General features: G+C 36.8%; 1 protein-coding gene across 2 annotated transcripts in view; it reads left to right on the top strand.

Annotated features, from left to right (window-relative positions):
- The window catches only part of CFHR5 (complement factor H related 5), a 28,763-nt gene extending 15,845 nt beyond the window's left edge, over window positions 1–12,918 (top strand). For both annotated transcript variants that reach the window (XM_045983696.1, XM_045983695.1), the window contains 3 exons: window positions 7,872–8,054; window positions 11,008–11,190; window positions 12,677–12,918. In XM_045983696.1, coding sequence (XP_045839652.1) covers window positions 7,872–8,054; window positions 11,008–11,190; window positions 12,677–12,873 — 563 coding nt within the window. In that variant the 3' untranslated portion in view covers window positions 12,874–12,918. The remainder of the gene's footprint in view (window positions 1–7,871; window positions 8,055–11,007; window positions 11,191–12,676) is intronic.

Below are 12,918 nucleotides of genomic sequence, written 5' to 3'. Positions count from 1 at the left end.
TCTGTTTTCTCTATTTTATTATGATTTCTCTGTAAGCACTATATCTTCTCTATATCTGGTTTATTTTAATTTAACATGGTGCCCATTTTACAACTGTTTGTAATTTATAGTCCTGTTGCTCAAATAATTTGAAAATAAACCTTTGAGGAATATGAGATTTAATCTTAGGAAAATAGTTTCTTAATCAGATAATTTTTCTTCCCTAACTTTCTACTTTTGGTCCAGAATTTATAGTATCTGTTAGTTATCCTTCACAATGTCATTTGGGTTTTAGTTTTTTCCTAATGTCATTGAGGACTGAGTTTTTGTTCTGTTTTTACAGTTTTCTTTTTTCTTTTATGATTTCTAGAAATTGTAATAGAGTAAAAATGGGCTTACTCCATTAGGGCAAGGGTTTTTAAATGATAATATTTGTCTGAAAATAGTATTATGAGTTTCAAACTTCACCATCAACTTAAAAATTACTCAAACTACTGAGCTACCCATATGCCCCAATATGTAATTTTTAAGTTGATAATAAACACAGTAACATCTCCAAAGTGCTTAAAGGAAATAATTGGCAACCAATTAAATTACTTATTATTACATAGATTATGATGATTACAAAATAAAGAAATTTTTAAACATAGAAAAGACCAAGAGAATTTACCACTCAAAATCATCCTTTGATAGGAAAGGAATAAAATGAAACAAGATGGGATTGGGAAGGAGACAAACCATAAGAGACTCTTAATCTCACGAAACAAACTGAGGGTGGCCGGGGAAGGGGGGTAGGGAGAGGGTGGTCGGGTTGTGGACATTGGGGAGGGTATGTGCTATGATGAGTGCTGTGAAGTGTAAACCTGGAGATTCACAGACTTGTACCCCTGGGGCTAATAATACATTATATGTTAATAAAAAAAAAGAGGACCTAAAGAAAAAAATCATCCTTTGAAAGAAGTCATAAAAAATATATACCAATCAGCAAGATGAAGTATTAATTCTTAACAAAAGTATGTGATGTCATTAGAAATTGCGAGTAAAACGTAGAAAATGTTAAATTTAAGTAAGCAATAATTTCAAGAAGGTAAGGTAGCTAATTTTTAAAAAATAAGTAAAATGTTTTTATTCTTATTAAATTTCTTTATTCAATATAATTTTATTCTTATATAAGGAAGATATATTGTTCTGAGAGTTTCAAGAATTATAAAGCCTTTTCCATGCCCATGGAATGTTTACTTAAATTAACCACTTACTGTGCATTAAATAATTCTTACAAGTTTCAAATACTAATACCTATAGATCACTTTCTATAACCACAGAGAAATAATATTTAAAATAATAACATTTATCTACTCCCCTACCCTTCATTTTGTGAAATAATTCACTTCCAAATGACTTGATAAATAGTAAGAACTACATAATAATTGTAAGAACATGTGGTAAAACCTATGAAATGCAACCTAACCAAAATTTGGAGTGACATTCATAGTCTTAAAAAAAATAAGCTTGGAGATATCTATCTATCTATCTATCTATCTATCTATCTATCTATCTCTCCAAAACCTAGGAAAAGTAAACTCCAGATAGTAGGAGGTAAATAATAAAAGTCAAAGCAGTGTGAATGAAATAGAATGTTTTACTTATAGCTGATCCATGAAATAATACTAATTTTGGAAAAGATTAATAAGCAGAACTTCTAATCATTTCTACTCTCATCAAGAAGAATAGTGGGCAGGTCCAAATAGACATTTCTATAGCCAGAAAGCAGACAAAAATACAAATATAGGAAAAATAATATAAGAATGCAATTTCAAAAATAAAGAAATTAAAAACATAACTGAAAAGGAAAACACTATGAAAAGGGCATTTACAGATCTTGAGAGAATACTCTTTCTGGAGATTTCCCTTATCCAAGGATTTGCCTTGACAAGGATGTTGCCTTGACAAAACTCTACCAGCCCTCAGTTTTGAGTCCATTTCTCCATTAGAGTTATTTCGCTCCCCACAGTTGACTTTTCTGGGAGAGCCCTTTTAAGGCAACCCACAGCTAGCTTTTTCCCATGGGTTCAATTCTAGCCACTAAGATTTGGAAATGGAGAGAATCACCAGTGCAGCTGTGTCTTTAGGCGTTTTATCAGACAGACCACTTCAGTTAATCTTAAATTTTAACTGGGTCAGAGACTATTCCCTGTACCATTAATTCCATGGAAAAAGCAGATGTTTAGAAGCTTCCTGTTTTTACTTGCCTTAAGCTGAATGGGAGTTTCCCCTTCTCTCTCCCGTGATATAACATGCAGACAGCACTTTTTAAAGAAATCTTCACTACTGGCTCTTTAAAACTCTTTTCTTTTGCTTCTCAAGAATGTCTGTAATACTATTTGAAAGGTGACAGAGTATATTTTATAATCTCTTGGCATGTGTTATAAAAGTTGTTTATCATCTCACTTTTTTATTTTATATTTTATTTATTTATTTATTTATTGGAGGGGCTAGAGAGCATAGCAAGCATAGAGTAGGGGGTGGGGCAGAGGGAGAGAGAGAATCCTATGCAGACTCCGTGCTGAGCACGGAGCCTGACCCGGGGCTCCATTTCAGGACACTGATCAGGATCATGACCTGAGCTGGAATCAAGAGTCAGCCACCCAACTGACTTAGCTGCCTGGGTGCCTCTATTATCTCACTTTAATGGTATAATTGAATTTGGAAGACCAGGCAAAGGAAATAATAGTATTCTTTTAATGCTCTGTGTTGTATATGCAAACATATATGGGTCTCAAAACATCATAGTTCATGAAAAAAATAAGTTGCCTTACAATATGTTATAGCATAGCCCTTATAAATGCTAAAAAAAAATTCACAGACACTAATAGTATATTAAATATGGATTCATATATATGTGTTTAGAGTAGAAAATAAAAACTTGAAATTAAACACATTTGGTAGGGTAGAAGGAAAAATGATGAAACAAGCTGGGTCACAAAAGTAATTTTACTATATCTGTAGAATTCAGTTTCTTTTATTAAGAAAAGGAAGAAGATAATGTTACTTATACTCTGAAAACAAGAAAAAATCAAGATAAAATATAAAATTATAGTTTAAACAAAAAGTCTATCAGAGAGCTAAGAAACTAATTAGTGAAATTCCAGAAATTTCTCTCCAAGGAAAAAAGAAAGTCACGTTGCTGCTTTCATCCCTCCTGGAATGGTGAGAGGGTGAGAAACCCACCAGAAACATAAACATAAATAAAATGTAGAATTTTTAAAGAATATTATAAGTGGAATGAAGGCTAGCATGATTTAAAATTTCTAAGCGATCAGAAACAAACAAACAAACAAACATGTGTCAGTCTTTTCCAAGTATCCTGATAACATCTGATGTTAAGGCAAGAAAATCGAAATAAAGCATCCAGGAAGTCTGTCTCTCCCCAGCCTTAATGCTGAGATGACTTCAGATCGCTCACCTGTCTTCCCCTTGAGTTCTCTTTGGAGTCCCGAGTTCCCTTTCCAGACAATATTTCTTGGTCAGTTTCTTCATCTTGGCAAAATCTACACAAAAAAATCTTGGGAAAAAGAGAATGCAATTATTGTTCTATTGCTGCTTAAAAATCCCAGAATTTTTTGTGTAATTTTTTTTTTCACTTCCTGACAGGTCCTTTCTCCTTTCGAGTCTACTCATACCTTTATCTCCATTTGGGGAGAAAATGTATTTTCTGCCAAATGACAAAAAAATATCCTGCCACTCTCATTCCCTATGATGCTTTATGTTTAAGAGAGCTACTCAAGTGACTTTGGGAAAAACATACCTGCCTTTGTGGAGAAGCAGCAGCGTTTAAAATTATACTTCAGTGGTCTTTGATTCATTAACCTTATTATCATATCTTTTACATTAATAAATATTTTGCATGGTTGATTTAACATTAGAACCTAAATATGTTCTTTTTAAAAAATATTTTATTTATTTGACAGAGAGAAATCACAACTAGGCAGAGAGGCAGGCAGAGAGAGAAGAGGAAGCAGGCTCCCCGCCGAGCAGAGAGCCCGATGCGGGGTTCCTAGGACCCTGGGATCATGACCTGAGCAGAAGGCAGAGCCTTTAACCCACTGAGCCACCCTGGCGCCCCTTGACCTAAATATGTTTTTATATTAGATAAGGCAGTATAATGTTCCATTCCTCCATTGCCCGTTGCCAGATTACTGATAGTTTTTAATACTAAAAACACTATATAAAATTTATAGAACACATTAGCAGTGGTGTTTAGAATTCCCCAATTACCCAATATGAGTTAGATAAAAATCATAAAAAATTTGATTTATTGTATCATCTTGATTTTCTTAAAGGTTGTACTTACTGATAATGAAATTATCTTTCCAGAGAGGACAAAAATTAGGAGGAGGCCTTCCTGAAAGTTGAGAGAAGAGTCTAATAAGAATTTGGGGAGGTACCAGTGGGTGGCAGGTGGAGATTAGGTGAGGACATTAACAAGTGGCAAATATCTGTCACAGGAAATGTCAGACTTATTCTTAAGAAAGACAACAAAATCCTTCATTTTACAAATCAGGAATACGAGGCCCCAAGAAGTCACTTGGTCAAAATCAAAACTGGAATTGTTTCTAGTTTCTTCTATCAGTGCTGTTTCAACTACACTGCATCTATCCTAGGTTGAAATTTCTTTTTTTTTTTTTTTTTCCTTTTTATTTATTTTTTCAGCGTAACAGTATTCATTCTTTTTGCACAACACCCAGTGCTCCATGCAAAACGTGCCCTCCCCATCGCCCACCACCTGTTCCCCCAACCTCCCACCCCTGACCCTTCAAAACCCTCAGGTTGTTTTTCAGAGTCCATAGTCTCTTATGGTTCGCCTCCCCTCCCCAATGTCCATAGCCCGCTCCCCCTCTCCCAATCCCACCTCCCCCCAGCAACCCCCAGTTTGTTTTGTGAGATTAAGAGTCATTTATGGTTTGTCTCCCTCCCAATCCCATCTTGTTTCATTTATTCTTCTCCTATCCCCCTACCCCCCCATGTTGCTTCTCCATGTCCTCATATCAGGGAGATCATATGATAGTTGTCTTTCTCCGATTGACTTATTTCACTAAGCATGATACGCTCTAGTTCCATCCACGTCGTCGCAAATGGCAAGATTTCATTTCTTTTGATGGCTGCATAGTATTCCATTGTGTATATATACCACACATGAAAAAGTGCTCCATGTCACTCGGCATCAGGGAAATACAAATCAAAACCACAATGAGATATCACCTCACACCAGTCAGAATGGCTAAAATTAACAAGTCAGGAAATGACAGATGCTGGAGAGGATGTGGAGAAAGGGGAACCCTCCTCCACTGTTGGTGGGAATGCAAGCTGGTCCAACCACTCTGGAAAACAGCATGGAGGTTCCTCAAAATGTTGAAAATAGAACTACCCTATGACCCAGCAATTGCACTACTGGGTATTTACCCTAAAGATACAAACATAGTGATCCTAGGTTGAAATTTCTAAAGACAACGTCTGTACTTCAATAAGGAAAGTTAAGTTGGAAAACTGACATAATTATGTATAATTTTTTACCACAATGTAACAGCAATGATATTTATATGCTATTTGAACATTTAACTTGGTTAGTTGGGACTTCGCTTACAATTTTTTTTTATTATTTATATGCTTGAGGTTACAGACAACGTCAACCTCCCTATTTCCCTGCATTGGGACTTCTAGGAGGTAGACAGCAGGTGGTTGCTGACTCCCAGGATTAGTATCACAGACCTTGGTGCCCCTCCAAGAAAGGGTTAATGAAATCTACCAAGTATTCATCCTTGTGATTTTGTATTTATATAAAAATATTTGAGGGGCACCTGGGTGGCTCAGTGGATTAAGCCGCTGCCTTCGGCTCAGGTCATGATCTCAGGGTCCTGGGATCGAGCCCCGCATCGGGCTCTCTGCTCTGCAGGGAGACTGCTTCCTCCTCTCTCTCTGCCTGCCTCTCTGCCTACTTGTGATCTCTCTCTCTCTGTCAAATAAATAAATAAAAAAAAAATCTTTTAAAAAAAATATTTGAATACCTAAACAAAAATTAATAAATGACACACAAAATTCCTCAACAAAGAGAAAATGAGACAAGTAGGAAAATTTCTACATAGTAAAGCCCCATCCATCTACTGAATGTGCCTGGTCTTCTTTTCATGTGCTTTTTATAGCTTGTCCTCTAGCCTGTGAATCAGACTTTACTAACTGAAAATGTACAATAACAATAATGCCAGGCTAATCTTTTTAAAAAAGATTTACTTATTTATTTTAAAGAGAGAGCACAAGTGGGAGGGCAGAGGGAAATGGAGAGAAGATCCCAAACCAGCTCTGTGCTGAGTTTGGAACCTGATGTGGGGCTTGATCTCAGGACCCTGAGATCATGACCTAAATCGAAATCGAAGTCCCTTCACTCACCTCAGGTCAGGCTAAAATGTCAGGCTAATCTTCATTTTCTTTTGTAGGGTGAGTTATTAAGCCAAAACAGTTCATGAAAGACCAGCCTTATTAAAGGTTGCCTGGAATAATGATGCCACTGGAATTAAATTCTTTTATGTCACATATTTCTCAAACCAACAAATAAATAGGGCAAGTCGTATAGAACATAGGCATGAGTGGTCCCACCTCCCAGGCACCCATCTAGTTTTTTACAGAAATAATTTTTGCTTAGAGGATTTGCAGCATAGAATTCTAGTGTGTCTGTCCTCCCTTGAAAAAATAAACAACCTAATGTAAAATTCCGGTTTCAGAGACTATATGTGTATTTTGGCTGAATTTATATTGATTTTAGATTCTATTTTAAGATAATTTTTGAAATATTTACTCTATTATATTTTTAAATGTCTTAAACAAGAGATACTAGCTCATTCTTCTATCTTGGTTTTAAAAGAAAACAGTATAGTGGGAATTAAAAAATGTCCAACAACTTATTTGTAATTATTTTGAAGGGAATTGCCACTAGACGGCAACACCTATCCTGGAAAAAAAAATGAGCTGAAGGAGAACACTTTATCAGCCCAGGTCAGGAGGTGGGATATGGCTCAGATAATGATATTTTAGCATCCAAATTGACCATTTAAAATTTTTTCCCTTAGAATAAACCAAGCCATCAAAATGAAGTTCATTCCTACTCAGAGGCATTCTAATTACATCAATTGCCAGTCATTGTCATGTTTAGAACAAAAGGCAAATCGTGAAAATCTTTCATTGAGGTCAAGGGTTAGGTTATTAGGGGAAGTCTTCGGGTTTTATCATTACTATTACCATTTTAATTTTTTTGTTTTAACTTGTTTGAATCACATGTACATAACCTTTTAAATAATATGAGTTAGCTAGAAAAAAATGTAAAAGGGTTAATTTGAAAATTATATAAGAGTACTGATGGAATAATGAATAGGAAATAGAGGGAAATACCAGAGAAATTTTAATCCAGTGGTTATAGCACAAAAGTGCTTTACAAACCATAAACTATGTTAAGATAAAGTATATTTGGGGCACCTGGGTGGCTCAGTGGGTTAAGCCTTTGCCTTCAAATCATGACCAAAAGTCATGATCTCAGGGTCCTGGGATCGAGCCCCACATTGGGCTCTCTGCTCAGTGGGGAGCCAGCTTCCCCTCTCTCTGCCTTTCTGCCTACTTGTGATCTCTGTCTGTCAAATAAATAAATAAATAAATCTTTTAAAAAAGATAAAATATATTTGTTACCATAGCATCATACGTATACACGCATACACACGCATACACACACACATACCCCTCCCGAGGGAGTTACTAGTTATTGAATGTTCCACTATACTGAAATATTATCTTGTTGAGATGTTTTTCCTTAGCTTTTATTAGTGAAATAATTAAATTCCAAACTTTTTTAGGAAAATGGAGAGAATTCTGCCCACCTCCACCTCAGATACCTAATGCTCAGAAAATGCTAACCACAGTGAATTATCGGAATAAAGCAAAAGTAGCCATTCTCTGCAAAGAAAATTATCTACTTCATGGACCAAGAGAAATTGTGTGTAAAGATGGGCAATGGCAGTCATTACCACAGTGTATTGGTTAGTAGTTTATTTCTAATGCTACTTAAAAAGTGTTTACTAATCTCCTTTGTTTTCTCTAAAGAACAGGAAAAAGAACTTGTGATTTATTTATTGCACTTATTATTCTAAAGCATTAAATTGTCATCTAGTTATCCAATTCTGTGACTTTCAAAAACTGTTCCTCTATGAAGTACTTGCAACAGTGGCCACAGAAGAAATAAGTTTGAGATCTCCACTGGATACCCACTTCTATTAAGTATATTTACTTGACAATACAATATAATGGACAATACAGAAATGGCCAGGGCTAAGATGTAAATTTGGCAACCATAAGTTTACAGAATATGTAAAGCTATAGGACTGGATGGGACCACACAGAGAATTCAAATGGCTAAATAAGAGAGAAGGTCAAAGGGACAGCCTTGGCGACTCTCCATTATTAGAGATCTGGGAAATGAGGAGCAGCCAGATAGAGTTGTGGAAGAAAAACTAGGGAAGGCTGATAAAATGATTCTAGGACACAATTACATTGTGTGTGTGTGTGTGTGTGTGTGTGTGTGTGTGTGTGTGTGTGTGTGTGTAGGGGGATTTCCCCACATCCAACAAGCAAGACTTAGACACCTGCTGGGTGTCCTACAATTCACCTCTAAGTTCTGACACTGTCTTATTCACCCAGAGATAGCTTCAGACGTGACAGGTTAAAATGCCCTCTTAGAAGACCACTCCTTGTACCTTCACTTCAGAGACCAGTTCCAGGTCTAGGTTGTCATCTGTGTTTTTGACTGACTGGCTATACCTCGGAGGTTCCCACAACTCCTCTCCTTGAGTTTGATTAATTTGCTAAAGCAACTCACAGAACTCAGAGAAATGTTTTACTTACTAGATTATGGGTGTATTATAAAAAGACTTAACTCAGGAACATCCAGATGGAAGAGATGTATAAGGCAAGGTATGGGGAAAGAGCAAGAACTTCCATGCTCTCTCCAGCCCACACTTTTCCCCTACATCTCCACAAGTTCACCAACCCAGAAACTTCCAAACCGTGTCCTTTTGGAGTTTTAGGGAGGCTTCATTACATAGGCAGATTGATTAAAACTTTGGCCATTGGTGATTGATTCAAATCTCCAGTCCCTCCAGAAAGTTCCACCTTCTAATCACATGGTTAGTTCTCCTCGCAACCACTCTATCCTCAGGTTATCTTCGAGTTTTCCAAAATTCGTCTCATTGACCTAACAAAAGACACATGTACTGTCTCATCACTTGGGAAATCCCAAGAGTTTTAGGACCTCTGTGCCAGCAATGGGGAGAAAAACCAAATATTTATCATAAATCACATTACCAGAGCTGGTGTCCCAGAAGCAATGCCAAGGACATATTGCAAAATATCATTCAACAGGACAGCGAACATGTCAGAGATTACCTAGAACGAGACAAGTTGACTGATAGCTGAACAGTGAATTCAGCTACCTAAAGTAATTGGTAACTTTGCTTAGTTATTTCAGTAGAGGGGAATACTTATTTGCAGTGTGTTCAGGAGAGGATGTGAGGTGATTAAGTCAGATCAGGGAGGCTAGGAAACAAGTAGTTTTGCTCTCACGGGCATAGGGAAATGAGGCAGTAACTAGATGGGGGGTGGGGAGGGTAGGCATGGATAAAAGGAAATTTTACCTTACTCAGTTGTGACATTTTTAGCATGTTTGTATATTGGTGAATGATTTGGCAGGTAAGGAGAAATTGATAATACAGATGAAAGGGGACAATTCATGGAGTAGGGTCTTTGCTGAATTTAAAGGGGAAGGAATCTAATGCTCACATGAAAGAGTCTGAGAAAAATGCAGAAATAGTAACTCAGTGAAATAAGAGGGAGAAGAAATTTGGGATAAGGGTATTTATTTGGCCATTTCTTATCTATATCTTTGGTGATGTATGGGAAGAGAAATCAGTACAATGGAATGTATCCCTGCCATTCCTTTTTTTCTTTTTTCTTTTTTTAAGATTTATTTATTTATTTGAGAGAGAGAGAGAGAGAGAAAGAGAGAGCAGAGGAAGGTGCAGAGGGAGAGGGAGAGAGAATCTCCAGCAGACTCCTCACAGAGCTTGGGGCCCAGTGTGGGGCTCAATCTCACAACCCTGAAATCATGAGCAGAAATCAAGAGTCAGGGGCTTAACCAACTGAACCACCCAATTGCCCCTGTTCCCCAGCCATTCTTTTTTAAAAAAATTTTATTTATTTACTTGAAAGAGAGAGAGAATGAGAGAGAGCACGAGAGGGGTGAGGAGCAGAAGGAGAAGAAGCCTCCCCACTGAGCAGGGAGCCTGATGTGAGACTTGATCCCTGGACTCTGGCATCGTGACCTGGGCTGAAGGCAGACACCTAACTGACTCAGCCACCCAGGCGCCCTATCCCAGCTACTCTTAAAATGAAGTTCAAACATTTATTGACAGAGAAAGATGCTGTGTTATTAATTGGAATCAGAAAACAAATGGAAAATAGTATGTCAATAATTCATTTCAGTAGAACTATGAGTTTATGATCATGTACTGATAGGCACATTCTATTTGCATAAAATAACAGTAGTCCCAGAGAATAGAAATGGAAAGGGAGTTTTTTATTTTTACCTTAACTGTTTAAATAAAATTTTTTATGAAGACGGTGGACAGTAGACCAGATAAGATTTACTTATCTGTTCCTTTTGCTTTAAATAAAAACTATTTTTAATACTTATACTTGCATGTCCTTATAATATATATATATATATACTTAATACTTCAGTGTATTTTACTTTAGGGTAAAAAGAACCACTATAATAGTTTTGGCTATCAAGTTGTATTATCAAAATTATAGAATCAGATACTTGAGCTCTCAGACATCATTTAAGACATTGAAGATATAATATAAGGAGATTTATTTGTACTATTTTAAACTACATGTTGGTTTTCTCTTAACACATAAATGTTATTTACTTTCCAGAGTCCACACTATATTGTGGTCCCCCTCCACCTGTTAGCAATGGAGACATCACCTCATTCCCGTTATCAGCATATCCTCCAGGATCAACAGTCCAGTACCGTTGTCAGTCCTTCTATGAGCTTCGGGGCTCTATAGATGTAATATGCAGAAATGGACAGTGGTCAGAACCACCCAAATGCCTAGGTGAGTTCTTCATGTTCTCCTGGAATCTGATATTTGTTATTCCTAGTAAACTTTTCATGGACTAATTTCATAGGATGACTTCTACTTCAATTGAATTGAGCTGAAAACCTGCCTGACATTGATCAAGCCATTTGGCAAGTTAGGAGGAGTTAGGATTCAGACACAGCAATATGGTCCCAAATTTCATGTATTTAAGCCTGATGCTCTGGTGGCTTCTCATCTCACGTCTACAGAAAAGTAAGGGAGAAAAAAAGTCAGCCTCTCCTTAACAGTACAAGGACTGGTCTGTCATATGTCATCAACAAAATACTTGGTAATGTATCTTACAGTGTCCTGGGCGTGGGCAAATCTAGGGACTAGAAGAAGTTCCTTATGGTGGCCACTGCCTCGGATGGCTCCTCCAGTTTGACCATGGACTTATTTCATCAACTCTGAACAAGTCCTGTATCAGAGATGATGGGCTGTAGAGAACATGCTGCTAGTAGGGACAGGGTGTACTATTTACTCAGGGGGATGCTACCTCTAAGAATGCTGAATTTAAAAAAGGAGGAGTGGACTCTGATCACGGGGGAAAGTAACACTTCTCTTCTACAGAAATCAAGGTTTCATGAAAGTCACGAACCATCAATAATTAGTTTGTGGAGAAGGAGTGCTAAACAAGTAATATAATAGCTCATTGATAGTTACCTTCAAGTGAATACTTAAAGCTAAGTGAATACTTAAAGAGATGATTGGTTTTTATATATATTGTTGTCTTCTTCAGCCAACTTTCTGTACTGTAGATGGAAATAAACTTATTTTTACTGTAATATTTAGTAAGATGTTAATATATTCATGTGCTCACAGTGTGCTCATTTTGGAAACAATGTAAAAGAGAATCCTGAGTTGGGAAAGGAGGGTGAATGAATAAAATTGACCCTAATAGAACATTTTAAAGGTTTTTTTTTTAATATTTTTTATTTATTTGACAGAGAGAAATCACAACTAGGCAGAGAGGGAGGCAGAGAGAGAGGAGGAAGCAGGCCTCCCGCAGAGCAGAGAGCCCGATGCGGGGCTTGATCCCAGAACCCTGGGATCACCACCCGAGTCTAAGGCAGAGGCCTTAACCCACTGAGCCACCCAGGCGCCCCCCCCAATAGAACATTTTAATTTAATCCTATTTGGTATGTGGGGTTTAGGTATATAATGCATATGAATTAAGACCATAAGGTCTGAAGTCAAACTGCCAGTTTCCATATTCTGGCTCAAAAAACTCAATTACATGACCTTGCAAAAATTACTCAACCTTTCTGAACCCCCTTCTCCTCTTATGTAGCCCAGGGAAATGATGTGTGGTATTTAGAGAAAATGCATACAAAATACTGAGAACAGTATCTGGCAAACTCAATAAATATTAGCTTTTAATATTAATTCATAATTTTATTTAATTCTTAGAAAGGAAAAGTTGTATTATTAATAATTTATTTTTTATTATTTCTTCTTTCAGATGCCTGTATAATTTCTGAAGTTAACATGAACAAAAATAAGATACGGTTAAGACGGCAAGACATCAAAAAACCTTATGTGAAAACAGGGGATTTTGTTGAATTTGGCTGTAAACGGCCATATAAAGCGAAGACATCAAAGGAATCTTTTCGGGCAGTCTGTCAGGAAGGGAAATTAGAATACCCCATGTGTGAATGAAACCAGTGTAGTTTCGTTGAATATAATTTAAAAAAGGAGTCGTAC

Source organism: Meles meles, chromosome 17 (assembly GCF_922984935.1).
Source record: "Meles meles chromosome 17, mMelMel3.1 paternal haplotype, whole genome shotgun sequence".
Lineage (NCBI taxonomy): Eukaryota > Metazoa > Chordata > Mammalia > Carnivora > Mustelidae > Meles > Meles meles.
This window is presented reverse-complemented; position numbering and strand designations above follow the sequence as displayed.